We start from the raw sequence: 25897 nt of genomic DNA on the forward strand, positions 1-25897 counted from the left end.
TTAGTCCCTTTAAATAAGTCAGTGATTGTGTGAATGCAGGAGGTTTGACGGTTACACCTCCATACTGTAGGTCAGAGTACTGTGAGACCTTCGGCGTTTGCTTTTCTCACGCTGTCAAGATTGATGATGAGACATTTCCCAAACAGTGAGGTGTCCCTGATGTGATGTGAGGTTGCTGTGAGGAGAAAAAGATCCGTTGTACTCCAATATGGGTAATTAAAAACACCACTCATATATATATATAATATAAGTATATATTTATAGTGGAAGGTACAAGTACTGTGATATGGAGAGGCTCTCTGGAGGTAGAACTCATGTCTGATGTGGGACATGAACATGGTGCTTGAGGCTGATTTCATCTGGTGAACTGGGAGAGGATGAGTTCATTCAGAGGTGACTTTACTCGACCTGGAACCAGCCAGACTTGCTCCTCCCTCCTCTTCCTCTCAGGGATGTGGTCTTCTTCAGGGTCTCCTCTGATCCACCTCTCTGTGGAGAAACACTGCAGACAAATACAGCTGCTGCTGAGCATCTGTTTACAGATGTTACATAACACCATTTATAGAATGTTTGAAAACAGATGTGCTGTGGTACTTTTTACTAAGAAGTACAACATGTACCTCTGAGGTGTAGTACAGTATAAAGTACTACATGTACCTCTGAGGTGTAGTACAGTATAAAGTACAACATGTACCTCTGAGATGTAGTACAGTATAAAGTACTACATGTACCTCTGAGATGTAGTACAGTATAAAGTACTACATGTACCTCTGAGATGTAGTACAGTATAAAGTACAACATGTACCTCTGAGGTGTAGTACAGTATAAAGTACAACATGTACCTCTGAGATGTAGTACAGTATAAAGTACAACATGTACCTCTGAAGTGTCGTACAGTATAAAGTACATGTACCTCTGAGATGTAGTACAGTATAAAGTACATGTACCTCTGAGGTGTATTACAGTATAAAGTACATGTGCCTCTGAGATGTAGTACAGTATAAAGTACTACATGTACCTCTGAGATGTAGTACAGTATAAAGTACTACATGTACCTCTGAGGTGTAGTACAGTATAAAGTACTACATGTACCTCTGAGGTGTAGTACAGTATAAAGTACAACATGTACCTCTGAAGTGTCGTACAGTATAAAGTACATGTACCTCTGAGATGTAGTACAGTATAAAGTACATGTACCTCTAAGGTGTAGTACAGTATAAAGTACTATATGTACCTCTGAGATGTAGTACAGTATAAAGTACTACATGTACCTCTGAGGTGTAGTACAGTATAAAGTACTACATGTACCTCTGAGATGTAGTACAGTATAAAGTACTACATGTACCTCTGAAGTGTCGTACAGTATAAAGTACATGTACTTCTGAGGTGTAGTACAGTATAAAGTACATGTGCCTCTGAGGTGTAATACAGTATAAAGTACTATATGTACCTCTGAGATGTAGTACAGTATAAACTACTATATGTACCTCTGAGGTGTAGTACAGTATAAAGTACTACATGTACCTCTGAAGTGTAGTACAGCATAAAGTACTACATGTACCTCTGAGGTATAGTACAGTATAAAGTACTACATGTGCCTCTGAGGTGTAGTACAGTATAAAGTACTACATGTACCTCTGAGGTGTAGTACAGTATAAAGTACAACATGTACCTCTGAGATGTAGTACAGTATAAAGTACAACATGTACCTCTGAGATGTAGTACAGTATAAAGTACATGTACCTCTGAGATGTAGTACAGTATAAAGTACATGTACCTCTGAGATGTAGTACAGTATAAAGTACATGTACCTCTGAGATGTAGTACAGTATAAAGTACTACATGTACCTCTGAGATGTAGTACAGTATAAAGTACAACATGTACCTCTGAGATGTAGTACAGTATAAAGTACATGTACCTCTGAGATGTAGTACAGTATAAAGTACTACATGTACCTCTGAGATGTAGTACAGTATAAAGTACATGTACCTCTGAGATGTAGTACAGTATAAAGTACTACATGTACCTCTGAGGTGTAGTACAGTATAAAGTACAACATGTACCTCTGAGATGTAGTACAGTATAAAGTACAACATGTACCTCTGAGGTGTAGTAGAGTATAAAGTACTACATGTACCTCTGAGGTGTAGTACAGTATAAAGTACTACATGTACCTCTGAGGTGTAGTACAGTATAAAGTACTACATGTACCTCTGAGGTGTAGTACAGTATAAAGTACTACATGTACCTCTGAGGTGTAGTACAGTATAAAGTACAACATGTACCTCTGAGGTGTAGTACAGTATAAAGTACTACATGTACCTCTGAGGTGTCGTACAGTATAAAGTACAACATGTACCTCTGAGGTGTAATACAGTATAAAGTACTACATGTACCTCTGAGGTGTAGTACAGTATAAAGTACAACATGTGCCTCTGAGATGTAGTACAGTATAAAGTACTACATGTACCTCTGAGGTGTAGTACAGTATAAAGTACTACATGTACCTCTGAGGTGTAGTACAGTATAAAGTACAACATGTACCTCTGAGGTGTAGTACAGTATAAAGTACTACATGTACCTCTGAGGTGTAGTACAGTATAAAGTACTACATGTACCTCTGAGATGTAGTACAGTATAAAGTACTACATGTACCTCTGAGGTGTAGTACAGTAGAAAGTACAACATGTACCTCTGAGGTGTAGTACAGTATAAAGTACTACATGTACCTCTGAGGTGTAGTACAGTATAAAGTACTACATGTACCTCTGAGGTGTAGTACAGTATAAAGTACAACATGTACCTCTGAGGTGTAGTACAGTATAAAGTACAACATGTACCTCTGAGGTGTCGTACAGTATAAAGTACTACATGTACCTCTGAGGTGTAGTACAGTATAAAGTACTACATGTACCTCTGAGGTGTCGTACAGTATAAAGTACTACATGTACCTCTGAGGTGTAGTACAGTATAAAGTACAACATGTACCTCTGAGGTGTAGTACAGTATAAAGTACTACATGTACCTCTGAGGTGTAGTACAGTATAAAGTACTACATGTACCTCTGAGATGTAGTACAGTATAAAGTACTACATGTACCTCTGAGGTGTAGTACAGTATAAAGTACAACATGTACCTCTGAGGTGTAGTACAGTATAAAGTACTACATGTACCTCTAAGATGTAGTACAGTATAAAGTACTACATGTACCTCTGAGGTGTAGTACAGTATAAAGTACAACATGTACCTCTGAGGTGTAGTACAGTATAAAGTACAACATGTACCTCTGAGGTGTAGTACAGTATAAAGTACAACATGTACCTCTGAGGTGTCGTACAGTATAAAGTACTACATGTACCTCTGAGGTGTAGTACAGTATAAAGTACTACATGTACCTCTGAGGTGTCGTACAGTATAAAGTACTACATGTACCTCTGAGGTGTAGTACAGTATAAAGTACAACATGTACCTCTGAGGTGTAGTACAGTATAAAGTACTACATGTACCTCTGAGGTGTAGTACAGTATAAAGTACAACATGTACCTCTGAGGTGTCGTACAATATAAAGTACTACATGTACCTCTGAGGTGTAGTACAGTATAAAGTACTACATGTACCTCTGAGGTGTAGTACAGTATAAAGTACTACATGTACCTCTGAGGTGTAGTACAGTATAAAGTACAACATGTACCTCTGAGGTGTCGTACAGTATAAAGTACTACATGTACCTCTGAGGTGTAGTACAGTATAAAGTACTACATGTACCTCTGAGGTGTAGTACAGTATAAAGTACTACATGTACCTCTGAGGTGTAGTACAGTATAAAGTACTACATGTACCTCTGAGGTGTAGTACAGTATAAAGTACTACATGTACCTCTGAGGTGTAGTACAGTATAAAGTACTACATGTACCTCTGAGGTGTAGTACAGTATAAAGTACTACATGTACCTCTGAGGTGTAGTACAGTATAAAGTACTACATGTACCTCTGAGGTGTAGTACAGTATAAAGTACTACATGTACCTCTGAGGTGTAGTACAGTATAAAGTACAACATGTACCTCTGAGGTGTCGTACAGTATAAAGTACTACATGTACCTCTGAGGTGTAGTACAGTATAAAGTACTACATGTACCTCTGAGGTGTAGTACAGTATAAAGTACTACATGTACCTCTGAGGTGTAGTACAGTATAAAGTACAACATGTACCTCTGAGGTGTAGTACAGTATAAAGTACAACATGTACCTCTGAGGTGTAATACAGTATAAAGTACTACATGTACCTCTGAGGTGTCGTACAGTATAAAGTACTACATGTACCTCTGAGGTGTCGCACAGTATAAAGTACAACATGTACCTCTGAGGTGTAATACAGTATAAAGTACTACATGTACCTCTGAGGTGTCGTACAGTATAAAGTACAACATGTACCTCTGAGGTGTAGTACAGTATAAAGTACATGTGCCTCTGAGATGTAGTACAGTATAAAGTACTACATGTACCTCTGAGGTGTAGTACAGTATAAAGTACATGTGCCTCTGAGATGTAGTACAGTATAAAGTACTACATGTACCTCTGAGCTGTAGTACAGTATAAAGTACTACATGTACCTCTGAGGTGTAGTACAGTATAAAGTACATGTACCTCTGAGATGTAGTACAGTATAAAGTACTACATGTACCTCTGAGGTGTAGTACAGTATAAAGTACAACATGTACCTCTGAGGTGTAGTACAGTATAAAGTACAACATGTACCTCTGAGGTGTAGTACAGTATAAAGTACAACATGTACCTCTGAGGTGTAGTACAGTATAAAGTACAACATGTACCTCTGAGGTGTAGTACAGTATAAAGTACTACATGTACCTCTGAGGTGTAGTACAGTATAAAGTACTACATGTACCTCTGAGGTGTCGTACAGTATAAAGTACTACATGTACCTCTGAGGTGTAGTACAGTATAAAGTACTACATGTACCTCTGAGGTGTAGTACAGTATAAAGTACTACATGTACCTCTGAGGTGTCGTACAGTATAAAGTACAACATGTACCTCTGAGGTGTAGTACAGTATAAAGTACTACATGTACCTCTGAGATGTAGTACAGTATAAAGTACTACATGTACCTCTGAAGTGTAGTACAGTATAAAGTACTATATGTACCTCTGAGGTGTAGTACAGTATAAAGTACTACATGTACCTCTGAGGTGTAGTACAGTATAAAGTACAACATGTACCTCTGAGGTGTAGTACAGTATAAAGTACTACATGTACCTCTGAGGTGTAGTACAGTATAAAGTACAACATGTACCTCTGAGGTGTAGTACAGTATAAAGTACAACATGTACCTCTGAGGTGTAGTACAGTATAAAGTACTACATGTACCTCTGAGGTGTAGTACAGTATAAAGTACTACATGTACCTCTGAGGTGTAGTACAGTATAAAGTACAACATGTACCTCTGAGGTGTAGTACAGTATAAAGTACAACATGTACCTCTGAGGTGTAGTACAGTATAAAGTACAACATGTACCTCTGAGATGTAGTACAGTATAAAGTACTACATGTACCTCTGAGGTGTCGTACAGTATAAAGTACTACATGTACCTCTGAGGTGTAGTACTGGTTCATTGGGTACATTCATTAAATACATATTCATGTTATCAGATATTCATCATATTCATAAATCTTAACTGGTTCTTTCATCATCGCAGTAGTTCTGAGGAAGACAACAAATACACAAATACACCAATTTAGTACTTTTATTGAGACCAAAACCATAATCCAATCCAAACACAGAAGGTACTTGATGAAATACAGCTTCCATCTTTAAAGCAGTAGAAGTACACGTTTACAATGTGAAGTACTGATCATTTCCATCAATATGAATCATTTGATGAACACATGTATTCTAATAACAGACAGATTAGAGTCACTGGGATCTGCTCAACAGCTGGTTCATTGCACAGAGAAAGTTTCTGTGAACTCAAAGTACACGAGTACACAGTTCCACATGAAGAACTCCTTCAACAGAAGATGATGCAGCACTGAACTGCTTCTGATCTTCATCTTTATGTTCTTTAACGTCACAAAGAGCTCAGGAAGAAACTCACCACCAGCATTATGAGTGTGAGCAGACTTATCAACTCATCTTTGTTCCATGATTAACATTTCACCGCATTATGATGCTTCAGACGCCCACAGACCTACAGAGACACCGAGGAACCAGAACCATAACCAGAACCAGAACTGAACCCAAAGCCAGGATACAGAGGTTCAGTGAATGTGGTGTTGAAGGTGTAGATGTGGGTCAGTGTGTCTGAGGAGACTCTGTAGAAGGACAGAGAGCCAGCAGGACAGTCCACATACACTGCTACTCTACCAGAGGAGGAGGAGGAGGAGGAGGAGGAGGGGGTGAGTGTTTCTGTATTATTGTGACAGACAGAGTAACAACCATAATAGCACCACAGACTCCAGGACTGATCATTCCCTCCAAAACAACAGTCTTCACTGTCTCCTCTCCTGCTGATTCCTCTGTAACTCACTGATATAAGAGCGTCTCCTCTCCACTCGACCTCCCAGTAACAGCGACCAGTCAGACCAGTTCTACACATCAGCTGAGGATACTCATCAAACCTGTCTGGATGATCAGGATATGACTGAACCTCCTCCACACGTGTCACCTTCCTGTTGTTGTCAGACAGTTTGAGTTCTCTGTTCACTGTGTTTGTGTCGAGTGTGAGTTCACAGGAATCTGATGGAGAGAACAAGACAACACAGCTGCAGTTATTCATCTATCATGTGTTTGATGATGACATCAGAGATGTGAATGAGTGATGTCACAGTGTGAAGATGCTTTGTCTTCATGGATGGATCTCAATCAACACTTACATTTCCTCAGACCTGGTCTCAACCATCGGTCTCCAGCAGGCTCCACCCTGATGGGAGGATGGAGGTCAGACAGCAGCCTCAGTCCTGGACCATTGTAGCTCAGGTCCAGCACTCTCAGGTGGGAGGGGTTGGACCTCAGAGCTGAGTCCAGAGAAACACCGCCTTCCTCTGTGACCAGACAGCCTGACAGCCTGCAAACCACACACAGAAGAAGCCTCTGTGAACATGTGGCGCTACGTTCTGGTCCATCTTTAGTTCAGATACAAGTTCAGGATGAAGCTGGAACATCCTGCTGGAAGGTGATTCTGAGTCTAGACCAGGGGGGCAACTATTGTCCCCAAGGGGCCGCATGAGGAACAGGGAGTGTTGTGGAGGGCCGGACCAACAGACTGAACTCAGTCCTGCTCATCATGACTCCACCTCTTTATATCAAGCAGCATGTTGTTGGTGCTGATCAGCTGTGAGTGCTGAGAGTAAATGTTATGATCAGTGGTGGAATGCAACTCCTATATTTGCTGAAGTACTGTACTTAAGTACACATTCAAGGTACTTTGCTTGAGTATTTGTATTTGATTTAACGTTGTACTTCTACTCCACTTCACAGAGAATGTTTGTTCACAGATGTAGGTCGATCCAAAGAGAAGCAACATCTTCTGAGCACGCCTCCTCATGTGGAACCTTCTCCTCTTTGAGAGAAGAATACAAATCCAGCAGTGACACTGACTTAAAGTGCTCTGCAGGACCGCATCAGACTGCAGCTCAATGAGTTGGAGCTGAACATCACTGGGAGCATGATCCACACTGCACGTGAAGGAGAAGACGTCATGTTTCACTCTCAACTGTTGACGTCTTGAAATGGCCTTGAACTCACCACGCAGCGCCCCTAACATGGATGAGACCTGTGGAGATGTTCAACTGATGGAGTGGCTTCTTTCAGGGTGTGCAGGTGGGTGAGAGTGTTCCCTGCATCTGTCATGAAGGCCTTCACCAGGCTGTGCATGGCATGTGCAGAGAGGCCCTCGCCTTGCAGTTTGGTATTCAGATCATTCATTAGTGCCGTCACACCAACGGCAAATGAAAGATCTGTCATCCAGTTTACACCAGAGAGCTCTGGGATGTTCTTGCCTTCTCACAAAGCTCCTGAATCTCTGCTCTCAGGTCCTGAACTCTGAACTCTGGTCAGCACTTTGCCCAGGCTGAGCCACTGACCGCTGTGTTAGCCTGTCACTGTGTTCAGTCTCATGCTGCTCCAAGAGTGCAACAAGCTGTCTGTGCTTCAATGCTCGTGCCCCGATGACGTTAACTGTTTCAGTTACAGCATCAACAGCGTGCTTCAGTTTGAGCACTGACTCACACAACACATGTTGATGTGTCATGCAATGCAAACATACCAAGTTCAGTTCCGGGTTGATTTCAGTCACGTCATCTTGCATCCGCTTCAAAAGTCGACATTTCTCCCGTCAGATCTGGACAACCGTCGGTTGAGACACATGCCAGTTTGTCCCATTTCAGTCCCAGCTTGTGGAAGCATGCATTACCTCCGTGCACACGTCACTCCGCCGTCGTCCCTTTCATTGACTGCATTGCTGCAGCTCCTCTGTGATCACCAAGTCTTTCCTTATCCCACGTACAAAGATGAGTCACTTGCTGTGTCGGACATCGCAGCTCTGGTCCAGAGCCAAGGAGAAAAGTTGGAAATGGTCTGCTCTTCTTTGCAGCTGGAGCTCCAGATTCCCCTCCATGTCCTCGATCCTCCTCGTTACAGTGCGCCTGAGAGCTGCACATTCTCCAATGCCTCTTTTTTCTGGGGGCCTCGTAGTGCAGCAGAGTCCACCAAACACTCTTTGATGAACTCCCCATCAGAGAATGGCTGACTGGTTTTAGTGTGACATCACAAAGCCGGTCTTGGCGGCTGCATCCCTGGATGTGTGAAGCTCGGTAAAAAGGCCTCGTTGCTGTTGCAGCTTAGCTAGCAAAGCCTCAGACGTCCTGTCCGCTCTGCATCCGTCAGTGTTTCCTGTTTCTTCTCGTAATGACGATTCACATTGTAATCCTTCAACACTGACTTGTTCTCCACAAACTAAGCACACGGCTTTACCTTTGACTTCAGTGAAGAAACACTTTAAAGTCCATGTTTTGATGAAACTCTACTCTCTGTGTCAGTCTTTCTGTTTTAACACAGGCTGACATTGTTGAGGGCTAACAGCTGACTCACATCTCCCTAAACTCAGTTCACCAACACATTGCAGTGACGCTGCTGCTCACATACGTTCAGAACATACGTACATTGAGCAGAAAAAACACAACAAGTCGCCTTCAAAATAAAAGCCATGCAGCTCTATTCTGTGCATGAGGTACACTTATTTACCTTTTATTCCTAATTTCCCAATGACCTCTGCAAAAGGAAAAACTGTTTGTTTCATGCTCTCTGCATAGTTCTCTGGAGGAGGACAGCGCCCGCTGTGACATGAAACATCCATACGGGGCAAAGAGCACAGAAGAAGCATTTGCAGGCCATATATGGCCTCGGCAGAGAACCGGGCCTGTTCTTGTAATGCAGAGAACATAGCAGGCATTGCACAGTGCACACGTATGACTGTCCTCCACTTTCAGCCCCTCCCTTCTCTGCTCCTTTTCTCTGTCTCTGAGGTATAAATAAACATGTACGGAGATGATTCTTGGGGCATTCCTCACAAGACTCTGCAATACGTGTCTGTGAGATTTGCTCTCTGCTTGCCTGCAGGCAAATACATGAACATGGCAACTTTGTTCATTCATCAGACTCTGTATTATTTGATATTGACTCACAAACATATACTTTCTTCTCCCGACTAGTCTTAGGAATTTCCCAATGACCTCCCGCGGGCCGTACAATGCCCAGTCTGCTCTAGAAGCTAACGTTCAGTTAAAGGTCCTTTGACACATTCCTCCGCAGGTCTGCAGTTCATCATCTGATGTAAATCTGATTTAAATAGTCATACAGTGTGGTGAACACTAGATGGAGGCATCTCACCTCAGAATGGACACTGGTTGGGTGGTAAGGGGCGGAGCCTGAGAGGGTACATAGGAACACACCTGTACCTGTATGCGTTTGATTTTGTTTGGAAGTAAATCTCAGAGACTCCATACTCCTGTCTGTTCGTCTCATTTACACACTTCCACAGTGGTGACCCTAACGTGAGCTGAACAATGTCAGATAGTGAGGGTAACGCAGCTGCTGTCGCTCCTGCCGTGTATGCAGCGACAGTCAAGTTGCCCGAGTTTTGGCAGCATGACCCAGCCCCGTGGTTCCAACATATTGAGGCGCAGTTTCACCTCCGCGGGATCAGGGTGGAGGATACTAAATACTATCATGTGGTGGCGGCGTTGGATTCCTCCACTACTCGCCGGATGATGGGATTGCTGAGAGATCCACCGGCATTGGGGAAATACAACGCTCTCAAAACACAGCTGTTGCGCTTGTTTCAGCTATCGGACGAGGAGCGCGCAGATCGCCTGCTGTCACTCAACGGATTGGGGGACAGCAAACCTACTGAACTAATGGAGAATATGTTGGCACTGCTCGGTTCAGGTGACACCGCCTTTCTTTTTGTCCAACTGTTCCTACGGCAGCTCCCGACGCCGGTGCGCACGGCGTTGGCCACCTCGCCGTTTGTGCGCACCAAGGATTACCGTGGGCTGGCAGAGGAGGCAGACAGGATACTGCTGGCCTCTCGTCAATATGTGGCTGCGGTGTCAGACCCCGAGCAAACTGTGGCTGCTGTGTCGGGCCGGTCGTCCGAGCGCAGGGATCAGGCGCAAAGAGAGGACAGCGGGCTGTGTTATTATCATCGCCGTTTTGGCTCCAAAGCAAAGCGCTGTATTCCACCATGTTGTTATGGCAACCAGGGAAACGCCAGAGCCGGCGCTCGTTAGCGGCTATGAGCGCTGGCGTCATCAATGAGCTGCTGTTTATTGAGGACACGTCTTCTGGTCGGCGTCTGCTGGTGGATTCGGGGGCACAGAGGAGCATCCTACCTGCATCGGCCGTGGACGCTTTGGGAAATGCACATGGACCACCGCTGGATGCGGCTAATGGGACTTCCATTCGTACATTTTGCACCAGGTATGTCAAGGTGTGTTTCAATGGACATCAGTTTGAGTGGGAATTTATTATTGCTTCAGTGTCGGTGCCTATACTGGGCGCGGATTTTCTGTGTGCCCACAGACTGTTAGTGGACGTTGCGAATCGTCGGCTGATTGACTCTGTGTCCTTTGACACATATCCGTGCACACTGGGGGGTCCAGGGCCGCCTGCCCTGGCCAATATGCTTGCCACCGGGGATGCGTACCAGCGTCTCCTCTCTGATTTCCCTGCCCTGACTGTCCCCGCCTTCTCTGCCGCTGTCGCCAAGCATGGTGTGGAACACTACATCACAACTGTTGGGCCGCCAGTTTTTGCACGAGCACGCCGCCTGGACGCTGTTAAACTGGCAATAGCCAAGGAGGAGTTCTCCACAATGGAGCGGCTTGGCATTGTGCGCCGTTCTAATAGTCCCTGGGCATCTCCTCTCCACATGGTCCCCAAGGCGGACGGTAAGTGGCGCCCGTGTGGTGATTTCCGGCGCTTAAATAATATTACCACGCCTGACCGGTACCCGGTTCCACACATCCAGGATTTTTCTGTCCACCTGGCGGGAGCCACTATCTATTCTAAAATAGATTTGGTGCGTGGCTACCACCAGGTGCCGGTCCACCCACTCGATATTCCCAAGACCGCCGTTATCACCCCGTTTGGGCTGTTGGAATTCCTGCGGATGCCATTTGGCCTTAAAGGGGCAGCACAGACTTTTCAGCGGCTTATGGATTCCGTTCTGCGGGGTATGTCGTTTTTGTTCGTTTATCTGGATGACATCCTCGTAGCCAGCACATCGGCAGAGGAGCATCGGAGACATCTCCAGCAATTATTCGAGCGGCTCAACGAGCATGGATTAATTGTGAACCCGGCCAAATGTCAGTTTGGCCTGCCGGCAATGGATTTCCTGGGACATCGTGTCTCCCCCCAGGGGGCTGTTCCTCTACCCGCCAAGGTGGAGGCTATTGTTGTTTTCCCCCGCCCCCTCACCGCTAAGCCTCTCCAGGAGTATCTAGGAATGGTGAACTTTTACAATCGTTTTCTACCCCATGCGGCTCACCTGATGAGTCCCCTGTACGAGGCGTTAAAGGGGAAGAAAGACAGCGAGGACGTGGACTGGTCCCCGGAGCGGGTCCTGGCATTCGAGAACTCCAAGAGGGCTCTGGCCAACGCTGCCATGCTGGCACACCCATCGCCGGCTGCTCCTATAGCTCTCACAACGGATGCCTCCGATTACGCAGTCGGGGCGGTGTGTGAGCAGTGGGTGGCTGGCGCCTGGCAGCCCCTGGCCTTTTTCAGCAAGAAGTTGCGGGACAACGAGAGGAAGTATAGCACGTTTGACAGGGAGCTCCTGGCCCTCTTCCTCGCCATACGTCATTTCAGGTTCCTGCTGGAGGGCCGGGGGTTCACAGTGTTCGTTGATCACAAGCCCCTGACTTTTGCCATGGCCAAGATCACAGAGCCGTGGTCGGGGCGTCAACAGCGCCAACTTTCCGCCATATCGGAGTACACTACGGACATTCAACACGTGGCTGGTAAATACAACCAGGTGGCGGACTGCCTCTCCCGGGCACAGGTCAGCCCTGTGCACCTGGGCATTGATTATGCAGCCATGGCCGCTGACCAGCTCACGGACATGGACCTTCAGGCTTTCAGGACAGCTGTGACGGGACTGCGACTGGAGGATGTGGCGTTTCAGGACAGCGGCGCCATGCTCCTCTGCGACGTTTCCACTGGCCGGCCTCGGCCCATGGTTCCGACTGACTGGCGACGACGGGTGTTCGACACCATGCATGGCCTTTCACACCCGGGGGTGAGGGCGTCGGTGAAGCTGGTGGGGGCCAAGTTCGTCTGGCCAGGCCTAAGAAAGGACATTAGGCAATGGGCAGCCTCCTGTGTGGCGTGTCAGCGGGCCAAGATACACCGTCACACTAAGGCCCCCCTGGAGCCGTTTCTCATTCCGGAGAGGCGGTTTGACCATGTCCACGTGGACCTGGTGGGCCCACTTCCCCCGTCTCAGGGTTTCACTCACCTCCTCACTATGGTGGACAGGACCACCAGGTGGCCGGAGGTTGTTCCTCTGTCATCCACAATGGCTGCAGAAGTGGCTCGGGCGTTCATCTCTGCTTGGGTGACCCGCTTGGGCACCCCATTAGACCTGACTTCTGACCGGGGTTCTCAGTTCACCTCTGAGCTGTGGAATGCAGTGGCAGAGAGACTGGGTGTGAAACTCCACCGCACCACGGCATATAACCCGAAGGCCAACGGAATGTGTGAACGTTTCCATCGCTCCATGAAGGCTGCTCTCCGGGCCTCTCTCACAGACAGCAATTGGATCGACCGTCTGCCATGGGTGATGTTGGGCCTGCGTTCCGCCCCCAAAGAAGACCTGCAGGCCTCTTCGGCAGAGCTGGTTTTCGGTCAACCTCTGAGGGTCCCTGGGGAGTTCCTCCCGAGTTCCTCTACTCCTTGGTCCATTGCAGCTCACCAGTCCACCTTCCGGGATGCAGCGAGTGCTTTGGCCCCGGTTCCTACACATCACTGCCTTCCGCAGTCCTACATCCCAAAGGACCTGATGGCTGCCAGCTATGTGTTTATCCGTCATGAGGCTCACCGTTCTCCACTGCAGGCTCCCTACGACGGGCCTTTCCGTGTCCTTGAGGCGGGCCCGAAGAGTTTTGTCGTGGACAGGGGGGGGAAAAAGGAGCTGATTTCGGTCGACCGTCTTAAGCCTGCCCATGTGGTTCCAGACGAGCCTGTGGAACTGGCTCAAGCCCCACGTCGCGGCCGGCCACCTAAGTCTGCACCTGTCCCAGGCCCCCCGTCCGTCGGGACCCCTACTGGTCCCCGTCGACGACGGGGACGCCCTCCTGCCCCTGCCGAGTTGCCTGTGACTGTGAAATATAGCCGTTATGGCCGCAGGGTCAGACCTCCTGAGAGAGACTATTGATACTGGGTGTAATGTTGTTTGGGGGGTTTGTACGGGGATAATGTAATGTTTTGCACATGCTGTCAATTCTGAAGGTTCTGGGGGGGCCTGTGTGGTGAACACTAGATGGAGGCATCTCACCTCAGAATGGACACTGGTTGGGTGGTAAGGGGCGGAGCCTGAGAGGGTACATAGGAACACACCTGTACCTGTATGCGTTTGATTTTGTTTGGAAGTAAATCTCAGAGACTCCATACTCCTGTCTGTTCGTCTCATTTACACACTTCCACAACAGTATGATAGTAATATAACAGTTGAATGGGTGAGTTAATCCTGACCTGAGAGTCTCCAGTTCACAGTGTGGACTCTCCAGTCCAGCAGACAGCAGCTTCACTCCTGAATCCTGCAGGTCGTTGTTACTCAGGTCCAGGTCTCTCAGACTAGAGGACTGGGAGCTGAGGACTGAGGACAGAGCTTCACAGCTTCTCTCTGAGAGGTTACAGCCACTCAGTCTGAAGAAGCAACAGAAAACAAGTAATACGTTATTTATATGGTCTCTCCTGTTGAAATATAGTCTTCATTGATTGTTAAAGTCTACCTACAGAGCTTTGTTGGAGGCTTTGACCACTGGCAGCAGCCTCAGAAGAGCCTCCTCTGAAGCAGAGTATTTCTTCAGGTCAAACACGTCCAGATCTTCTTCTGATGACAGTAAGATGAAGACCAGAGCTGACCACTGAGCAGGAGACAGATTATGTGTGTGGAGACGTCCTGAACTCAGGGACCGTTGGATCTCCTTCACGAGAGAACCATCATTCAGTTCATTCAGACAGTGGAACAGATTGATGCTTTTCTCTGGAGACACATCCTCATTGATCTTCTTCTTGATGTACTGGGCTGTTTCCTGATTGGTCTGTGAGCTACTTCCTGTTTGTGTCAGCAGACCTCGTAGGAGACTCTGATTGGTCTCCAGTGAAAGACCCAGGAGGAAGCGCAGGAACAAGTCCAGGTGTCCATTTGGACTCTGTAAGGCCTTGTCCACAGCACTCTGGTAGAGACGTTTTGGTTTAGGTTTGCCTCTAGAGACTTTAGACCAACGGGAGGTTGTTGGTTCTTCTGACAGCAGGTTGACTCCAGAGTTGATGAAGGTCAGATGGACATGAAGAGCAGCCAGAAACTCCTGAACACTCAGATGGACGAAGCAGAAGACCTTGTCCTGGTACAGTCCTCTCTCCTCTCTAAAGACCTGTGTGAACACTCCTGAGTACACTGAGGCTGCTCTGATGTCGATGCCACACTCTGTCAGGTCGGATTCATAGAAGATCAGGTTCCCTTTCTGCAGCTGATCAAAAGCCAGTTTCCCCAGAGACTCGGTCATCTTCCTGCTCTCTGGACTCCAGTGTGGATCTGTCTCAGCTCCTCCATCATACTTGACCTTCTTCAGTTTGGACTGAACCACCAGGAAGTGGATGTACATCTCAGTCAGGGTCTTGGGCAGCTCTCCTACCTTTCTGGTCTTCAACACATCCTCCAGAACTGTAGCAGTGATCCAGCAGAAGACTGGGATGTGGCACATGATGTGGAGGCTTCGTGAGGTCTTGATGTGGGAGATGATCCTGCTGGCCTGCTCCTCATCTCTGAATCTCTTCCTGAAGTACTCCTCCTTCTGTGGGTCAGTGAACCCTCTGACCTCTGTCACCATGCCAACACACTCAGGAGGGATCTGATTGGCTGCTGCAGGTCGTGTGGTGATCCAGAGGCGAGCAGAGGGAAGCAGTTTCCCCCTGAAGAGGTTTGTCAGCAGCACATCCACTGAGGTGGACTCTGTAACATCAGTCAGGACCTCATTGTTGGTGAAGTCCAGAGGAAGTCGACACTCATCCAGACCGTCAAAGATGAACAGAACCAGGAACTCTTCAAACCTGCAGATTCCTGCTGCTTTGGTTTCACTGAAGAAGTGATGAACAAGTTGCACCAAGCTGAACTGTTTCTCTTTCAGCACATTCAGCTCTCTGAAGGTGAATGGAAATGTGAACAGTATGTCCTGGTGGTCTTTGTCTTCAGCCCAGTCCAGAGTGAACTTCTGTGTTAGGACTGTTTTCCCAATGCCAGCCACTCCCTTTGTCATCACTGTTCTGATTGGTTCCTCTCCTCCAGGTGAGGCTTTAAAGAGGTCTTCTTGTCTGATGGTTGTTTCTGGTCTGTGTGGTTTCCTGGATGCTGTTTCAATCTGTCTGACCTCATGTTGATCATTGACCCCTGCAGTCCCTCCCTCTGTGATGTAGAGCTCTGTGTACATCTCATTCAGAAGGGTTGGGTTTCCTGCTTTAGCGATCCCCTCAAACACACACTGGAACTTCTTCTTCAGGTTAGATTTGAGTTCACGCTGACAAACTGCAGCAAGAAGTCCTGAATGAACACAACAAAGAAGATCAATGAGTCAAAGAACAGATTTCAACATGTCATTTCCTCACAGAATGAGTCTATGAATACATGTTGGTCCATCTCTTGAGACTTCAGTAAACGTCACATTTATCCAGCATGTTGAATCTTTAGAGAAATCCTCTTACTGCTCTGCAGACAGTCAGCCAGCTCCTCCTGCTTCATTCTCCTCAGGAAGTTTATTGTGATCTTCTCAAACGCCTCTCTGCTGCTCCTCCTCTGCTCTTCATCCTCACCGTCCAGCACCTCCTCATCCTCCCTCTGACTCTCTAAGCATTCTGGGTAATCTGAACTCAGTCCCTTCTGGATCTTCTTCAGCTCGTTCTTCACAAAAGTGACGATGTTCTCCTCCAGCAGCTGGAACAGAACATTCTATGAATGACACAAACTAAAAGCATGGAAGCAAACATCAGATCCATGTTGGACAGACTGACGATCCACTGGTCTACAGAGTGCAGCACGGAGATGATTGTGAACACAAGAGATGTAACAGCAGTTGTACATGTACAGACCATGAATATGGAGTCCAGGTGTGTTTGATGCTGCTGGGCAGACGGACCTCTGGGAACCTCTGAGCTCTGCTGGTCCTCTCTGTGGAGGAATCATGAACAATCATCTCACACTGTGTCTGTCCACACAGAGACCAACACAAGGACGGTTCCTCCAGACCAGGGGTGTCAAACATACGGCCCGCCACGTCATTTTATGTGGCCCGCGAATCTGCCAGCAAAAAATAAAATTAAAAAAATTCTTCTTTTTGTTTTTACAAAAATAAAAAGTTAGATGTGAAAATAAAAGTATCCCCATGGTCGAAATGATGAGATAGAAAGTGGAAGTGATGAGACAGCATGTTGTCTGTGTGCCGACATTAAAACGATCACAACAGGTGGACAGGAGATGCAACAACCCATAAAGAGGATTCCAACGAGTGATGGTGTCTTTCTCAACATGCGTACTTCTCTGTACTTGTGAACTCGTGGACTTGTGGAACGTCATCAGTCTCAGCCCAAGTACTGTTCCAATTCAAAGTCCACATCCAGCCAAGCACGGTCCTAATGCCCGGATGTGGCTCCGCCCATTTTACCGGGGATGCATCGGAGGTGACTTGTCTGTACTTGGGACAGCCAAATATCCCAGAATGCATTTTGCACCAGCAACAGGAAACAATGGCGGAGGAGAAATCACACAACTGGAAGTTGAAACTTTCTAAATACTACTGTTGTTAAGTCACAGAAAGTCATTTTAGGATGTTTTGAGGGAAGAAGTTAGTTGTTTAACCTCTTTCACGCCCCCTATTTGTAGGCTTCTGCTCGAAAACAGCATAGCCATCCTAAAGAGACCACAGTTCTGTACCACAAGGTCTATTTTAATACTTTGTGAGGCTATAATCAGATCACAACACTGGTGATATATTTATTTATACATGTATATATATATATATATATGTAAATAATAATATATCATTTTTGGTTTCAAATGAAAACGAAAACAGCAGGGTTGTCATATTTAGTTTGATTGTGAAAATACTTTACAGAACAAAACGGATGAAAGTCATGAGACCAGCTGAGGTGGTGATGTCATCAAGTAAGTTGCTGTTCCAATTGTCTGTCGAGCTGCAACAACGAAGCGATAAAATCGATTCCTAAAAGAGTTGGCAACGAATTTCATGATCGATTCGTTGTGTCGCGCGATTCTTACGCCACTCAATAAGTCGCGGAGATGTTTGAGTGTAAAACAGAAGTTGAGTTGAGCCGTTCACGCCGCCGGTCTCTCCGGGGCTATTTGTGTTAATTCGCACTGGACGCGCCGGAGAGGGGGCGGGGCTTATCGCCCTGAAAGCCGTTCAACTGTCCGCCATTAACCATGGAAACAATAACCTCTATGTCTGCTGAGTACGTGTTGTGGAAGTCACAGATATCCCGGAAACTAAACTGAAGATGTTCGGAGTCGTTACATTTACACGTCTGACATTTACAACCGGCCCTTTGAGGACCGTGATGCTGATGTGGCCCCAGAGTGAAGATGAGTTTGACCCCCCTGCTCCACACAGTGAAGTCTTGATCGTGCTGCTGATCCCACTGTCCCGGCTGCATTTCTTTGCAGTTCCGTGTGTAAAAACACCTTCAAACACTGCACCAAACCAGGGTTAGAAAGACACAACAGACCAAACCCTGTTTTAAAGAAAGCAACGCTTCCGATGTAAAGAATTATAGGCCAATGCGTACCTCAACCAGAACAAGCTTCTTGACCCACACCAGTCTGGTTTCATTCAGGCTACTCAACCGAGACCGCCCTCCTTGCCGTCACAGAGGAACCCCACATTGCTGGATCAGCCTTCCCACTCCCCTCGGCCGTCCTCCTGCTGGACCTTTCAGCGTTGTTGACACAGTGAACCACCAGAAAGTTCTAGCGGTGCCTCTTCGTCCCTTTATCTACCCAGCTAGTGTTCTCATGCTGTTATTTAGTTCCACACCACCAGGGAGGTTTGGAACCAGAGCCTCGGACTCATAAAGGTCCCGGTACCCAAGAAGAGGAACGACTCCAGACTGTATGTAAGAAGTGGACGTCGTCATGGTGACGTCTCTCATTGGTTTGTGGACTGATGTTTTGAGCCTCAAGTTTGGCCATTTCGCCGTTGCCAACTTGTTGTTTTTTGCAACCAGTGAACAGGAAGTGACCATATCTGGACGTAGTCGTCATGACGTAGAGACGCCGTATACGTCTCTATTAGAGACCTGTCAATCAGCGTGTAGCCCCGCCCTAAAGCATCCCCTGCTTTATGGTCTGTGTGACTCTAAATGGACCATAATGTACTAAATGAACATCATGCTGTATTGAAGAATACTTGAAACTAGAGATTGAGACATAAACTCATGTTTACAATGTTTACTGAGGTAATAAATCAAGAGAGAAGTAGAGTCATTTTCTATAGACTTCTATACAACCAGAGGAGTCGCCCCCTGGTGGTCACTAGAGAGAATGCAGGTGTGAACCTGGTGTTTCTTGACATTTCCTCCGGGGTAAACGCTACATGGCTGCCCGATCCAAAGTTGTGGCTAACTTCGAGGCTAGCACCCTTCACTTTAAAGAGCAGCAGGTGACAAACGAGCCAGTTTGAAGGAGCCGACAACTTCGTTTAGCGCCTCAGAAAACGACGTAATCACGAAATAGTTTTAGACGCTTTAGAAACAGGAAGGAGTTTCTGTAACCAATTAGTCAAGAGAATAAAAGCAGTGAGAATAGAGGTGTTTATGAACGCTCCACTGGTTCCCTGGATCATTCATTACCTGGCCGGTTGGCAAGTGTTTCTGAAAGACAGCGGCGGCTCCATGGACCTGTCGCTCTTCATGGACACACAGCTGGGTTCAGGTTGATCAGAGTCCAGTCTCTTAAGAGTCCTGTTAGACAGAGAGAACAAAAAGGAAATTCACTTTTTAATCTTCAGCTACAGAAGCTTCTGGAAGACAAGAAACTATCAACAAGAGAATGAAAGTAGGCCATGAATATGAGATATGAGATTACAGATAATTTAAATCCCCAAACTGTCGGTCACATCAATACAGCATCACAGAAAGAGGAGCGTCTGTGTTCATGACGCCATCGACCATCATACCGTCTGCATTCATAAATACCAGCCAGTGGTGGCCGGCCAATAGAGGGCCACGGGGCCTGGCCCCACCCACCTTGAGCCACAAAAAAAAGAAGAAAAAAAAAGAATTATAATATTATTAATTTAAAAAATAAATTATATTAATAAATTATACAAATTGTCAACATTTGTAATATTTGTAAAATAGGATATCTGCTTGTCCTCTCAGCTGTCCCCGTGCACGTCTCTCCTGCGCGTGCACGTGCTGGGGCCAGATCGATTTGGCCCAAGGAAGACGGGTCTAATAAGCAGCTTAGCCAATCACTGATTAAAGAAATAAATGAGTGACTCACAATCTAGCCAATCAGTGCCCTAAAAAAGACTTCCGGGAGGGCCATCCTCATCTGGCCCACGGCTGCGAGTGCTCGTTCTCATCTCGCGTGTTCTCATCTCGCGCGTTCTCGTCTGCTCGTCCCTCGCACCGCCATTTTAACGGCATGACAATGGAACAGCCAAGCACCAGTGCTACTCTTGCAAGTAGACTCAACCCTAACTCGTCAAATCTCTCCTCCAAGACCCGTTTGAGAGAAGAACTTTGGCGGAGAAACTCCAGGTGAAACAACTGGGCCCAGATCAGCCTCCTGAACTCAGCATAAAACAGCAGACGGGAGTAAAAGGGAAGCAGCACATTCGAAGCTTCTGTAAAGACTGGTACACGAGGAAGGCTTGGCTAGCTGGATGCACTCATGCTAACGCTGTATTTTGCTTTCCATGCGTGCTTTTTAAGTCGACGGGGTCAGATTCAGCATGGACCGAAACGGGAGTAAGAGACATGAAACACTTGTCAGAAAAAATAAGAAAGCACGAGAACACCAGAACGCACATTGATAACTCTGTCAAGCTCGCCATATGAGGCAAAGTGAACATCGCTACCCAGCTGGACGACGGTAAAGAAACAACGAGGAGGTGGATAAAAACCGGCACGTTTGATCAAAAAGAATTGATTGTGTGAAGTTTTGTGGGGCTTTTGAGTTGGCTTTGCGTGGGCATGACGAGACCGACTCCTCGGACAACCCTGGCGTGTTCAAGGGACTGGTGGATTCTGTTGCCAGCTGGTGCTTGTGCTACGCTACATCGATGCTAACGGTAACGTACAAGAGCGTTTTCTCGAGTACATCACCATCCAGAACGCGACCGCTGACACCATCGCTGCAGCGCTCACGGAGAGGCTGAGCACCATCCTCCCAAACGGACAAACCGACAAACGTATCGCCCGAGCGTACGACGGGGCTGCCGTCATGAGGGGAGCCACCGGCGGAGTGCAGCGGAAGATACTGGATGTCTACGACAACGCTCGCTACGTCCACTGCTACGCGCACCAGCTGAACCTCATCATGCAGCAGGCCACAGCACGCATCCCCAGGATCCACACCTTCTTTTCGGACCTCGTGGATTCTCTGCCTTCTTCTCCAGGTCACCCAAGCGAACCACCGTGCTGGACCAGATGGTTGCGCACAGACTTCCTCGAGCCTCCACAACACGGTGGAACTTCCAGAGTCGCGCTGTAAACACTGTGTACGAGCACCAGGACGACCTCCTGAAGTGTTTCCAGAACATCAGAGACTCTGGGAACTTTGATCCACAGCTGTCAGAGAGGCCGGGGGCTTCGTGAGGATGCTTGAAGACGAGACTTTCTGTTTCTTCCTGGCATTGTTCCACAAGATCATGCCAAATGTGGACATGCTCTTCAGCCAGCTGCAGAAGAGGAGCATCGACCCCGTCTTCATTGAAGGACTTGTCCAGAGGTTCACAGACAGCATTCAAAAAATCAGATCAATAACGATATTTACTACGAGCTGATAAAGCTTTTGTTGTTGGAAAGATGAGTTGCTCACGTCCAACAGTCTGTAAAAGCCGAAATGGGCCGAGTCATCAAAGTGAATGATTATGATAGAAAGCATCACAATGATATTTGTTTCAATATTTTAAAGGAAAAAGATCAGATTTCTATGAAAATGCAGGTCGTTATTAAACACAATTTGTAATAACAGGCTTATTCAGGTGTCCACCAAGTCCGTTTGTAGAAGAGGCCGAGTTGTTTTTGAAGATGTCAAGTTAGAAACTGGAACTTTATTTGTTGGAACAGGGCGTCCATGTCCTCTGTGTGGGGACAGTGGATCTGACCAGCAGGACGCTGGGACATGGGGAACAACAGAGGCTGGCTACAGAGGTTGTTGTGTTGTAGTTGTCAATATTAATACTTTATACACTCGCACACATACATGTACTATGTGGGTGTGTATGCACAGCACATGCTAACTACAGGAAGTAGTCAAATATTCAACAACATACTCGACCGTCTCCTGAAAAGGGAGGACAAGCTGCTAACTGACCGTCTGATACATTTTGATGATGTCGTTATAATTTCCCATCATCTGAAGTTGTTTGTCAGACTTTACACATTGTTTTTTTAATACTTGACTTTATCACAGAAGCATGTGTTCAATCAGAATCACTTTCATCAAAATAGCTTCATTGCAAATTGAAGTTGATTTCTCTTTGACAGGTATGTGACACCATCCTGATGCAAGCCAAGGAGCGGTTCTCCTTCAGCCAGCACCTCGTCAGCACAACACTGCTGCATGGAGCGTTGTTCCCACAACACAGTGTGACGTTCCCTGAGTCGCTGCTTGAAACCACAGTGGAGGATTACCCCATGTTGGACCAGGCCAAGCTCAAAACAGAGCTGTCCCTCATCTATGAGAAGAGTGAGTGCAAGGCCTGCAGTGGTGCAGTGCCTATGTACCAGTTCTTCATGGAGAACAACCTTCACAGAGTGTCACTCTGCTCAGGATCCTCATCACCACACCATGACCACAGCTGAACCCGAGAGGTGTTTCTCCACTGTGAAGAGGATCAAGACCTTCCTGAGGAGCACCATGACACAGGATGGCCTGAATGCTCTGGCTGTGCTCTCCATGGAGAAGGAACTTGTCAGGGACATGCCTGACTTCAGTGAGAAGGTCATTGAGAGGTTTGCCACTCAGAAGAGCAAAGTTCCTTTTCAAATAACTTCCTCATCATGAAAACATGCAGGTTTCCTCCCCGCACTGATGGGTGTTTCTCCAACAAACAAGGTTCATCGGGGCATCTTCAAATATACTTCTTCTATCAGACTATATATGATATTTACATTTTATTATAATATATTCATGATATTTATATTGTATATTTATGATTATATGGTATTTATATTTTATTATAATATATTCATGATATTTATATTGTATATTTATGATTATATGGTATTTATATTTTATTATAATATATTCATGATATTTATATTGTATATTTATGATTATATGGTATTTACATTTTATTATAATATATTCATGATATTTATATTGTATATTTATGATTATATGGTATTTATATTTTATTATAATATGTTCATGATATTTATATTGTATATTTATGATTATATGATATTTACATTTTATTATAATATATTCATGATATTTATATTGTATATTTATGATTATATGGTATTTACATTTTATTATAATATATTCATGATATTTATATTGTATATTTATGATTATATGGTATTTATATTTTATTATAATATGTTCATGATATTTATATTGTATATTTATGATTATATGATATTTATATTTTATTATGATATATTCATGATATTTATATTGTATATTGATGATTATATGATATTTACATTTTATTATAATATATTCATGATATTTATATTGTATATTTATGATTATATGGTATTTACATTTTATTATAATATATTCATGATATGTATATAGTATATTTATGATTATATGGTATTTATATTTTATTATAATATATTCATGATATTTATATTGTATATTTATGATTATATGGTATTTATATTTTATTATAATATATTCATGATATTTATATTGTATATTTATGATTATATGATATTTACATTTTATTATAATATATTCATGATATTTATATTGTATATTTATGATTATATGGTATTTATATTTTATTATAATATATTCATGATATTTATATTGTATATTTATGATTATATGGTATTTATATTTTATTATAATATATTCATATTTATATTGTATATTTATGATTATATGATATTTACATTTTATTATAATATATTCATGATATTTATATTGTATATTTATGATTATATGATATTTATATTTTATTATAATATATTCATGATATTTATGTTGTATATTTATGATTATATGGTATTTATATTTTATTATAATATATTCATGATATTTATATTGTATATTTATGATTATATGGTATTTATATTTTAGTATAATATATTCATGATATTTATGTTGTATATTTATGATTATATGGTATTTATATTTTATTATAATATATTCATGCTATTTATATTGTATATTTATGATTATATGATATTTATATTTTATTATAATATATTCATGATATTTATATTGTATATTTATGATTATATGGTATTTATATTTTATTATAATATATTCATGATATTTATGTTGTATATTCATGATTATATGGTATTTATATTTTATTATAATATATTCATGATATTTATATTGTATATTTATGATTATATGGTATTTACATTTTATTATAATATATTCATGATATTTATGTTGTATATTTATGATTATATGGTATTTATATTTTATTATAATATATTCATGATATTTATATTGTATATTTATGATTATATGGTATTTATATTTTATTATAATATATTCATGATATTTATATTGTATATTTATGATTATATGGTATTTATATTTTATTATAATATATTCATGATATTTATATTGTATATTTATGATTATATGGTATTTATATTTTATTATAATATATTCATGATATTTATATTGTATATTTATGATTATATGATATTTACATTTTATTATAATATATTCATGATATTTATATTGTATATTTATGATTATATGGTATTTATATTTTATTATAATATATTCATATTTATATTGTATATTTATGATTATATGGTATTTATATTTTATTATAATATATTCATATTTATATTGTATATTTATGATTATATGGTATTTATATTTTATTATAATATATGCATGATATTTATATTGTATATTTATGATTATATGGTATTTATATTTTATTATAATATATTCATGATATTTATGTTGTATATTTATGATTATATGATATTTACATTTTATTATAATATATTCATATTTATATTGTATATTTATGATTATATGGTATTTATATATCATATTATACTGAATATTATTATTATATGACATATATATATTAATATACTGAATTGTATGAATAAGATGTCCTTATTATGTCAGTGTTGGAATAAATGATAACAATGTAACTGCAAAGTACGAATGCGTTTTTGATACTTTTTTTTTTTTTGCATTGAATTATACTATTTGCTGAAATTGATTGGATGGCCCGACCCAACAAACAATCCACCAGCCGCCACTGGCTGAACCTCTTCTCCAGTGCTTTGAACCCCATTCAGCCTCTGCTGCCCTGCAGCCGAACCCTCCGCTGGTTGTCCTGGATGATGACTTACCCGCGCTTTTGTGAAGGCTTCTTACTTCCGAAGGACCTTCTTTTGAAATTCAGCGGCGGCCCCATGGACATGTCACTCTTCATGGACACACAGCTGGGTTCAGGTTGATCAGAGTCCAGTTCCATGAGGTTCCTGTTAGACAGAGAGGAAGACCACCAGAGAAGGAGATCCACTTATTAAATCTTCAGCTCCAGAAGCTGCTGAAGACTAGAAGCTATCAACAAGAAGATAAAAGTCTGAAGCTCTTGTTGGGGTCTGACATGGTGTGCTACAAAGACTTGGGCCTACAGGCCTGCAGAGCAGTCAAAAGCCTGATTTGAGTTTCAGATTCACACC

At 43.6% G+C, this 25897-nt stretch overlaps 2 protein-coding genes across 14 annotated transcripts in view; both read right to left on the reverse strand.

The window, feature by feature from the left end:
* The window catches only part of LOC306797239 (uncharacterized protein), a 252033-nt gene that overhangs the window by 130961 nt on the left and 95175 nt on the right, over positions 1–25897 (reverse strand). For all 13 annotated transcript variants that reach the window (XM_079296500.1, XM_079296504.1, XM_079296501.1 and 10 more), the window contains one exon: positions 25562–25693. In XM_079296500.1, coding sequence (XP_079152626.1) covers positions 25562–25693 — 132 coding nt within the window. The remainder of the gene's footprint in view (positions 1–25561; positions 25694–25897) is intronic.
* LOC306797433 (stonustoxin subunit beta-like) lies at positions 5747–7942 on the reverse strand (the record flags this gene model as incomplete). The annotated part of the gene is made up of 4 exons (XM_079296799.1): positions 5747–6754; positions 6892–7140; positions 7616–7692; positions 7791–7942. 4 exons carry the CDS (start codon positions 7940–7942, stop codon positions 6207–6209), a joined length of 1026 nt encoding a protein of 341 aa, XP_079152925.1. The 3' UTR covers positions 5747–6206.

This window comes from Melanostigma gelatinosum (genome assembly GCF_949748355.1).
Source record: "Melanostigma gelatinosum genome assembly, chromosome: 24".
Lineage (NCBI taxonomy): Eukaryota > Metazoa > Chordata > Actinopteri > Perciformes > Zoarcidae > Melanostigma > Melanostigma gelatinosum.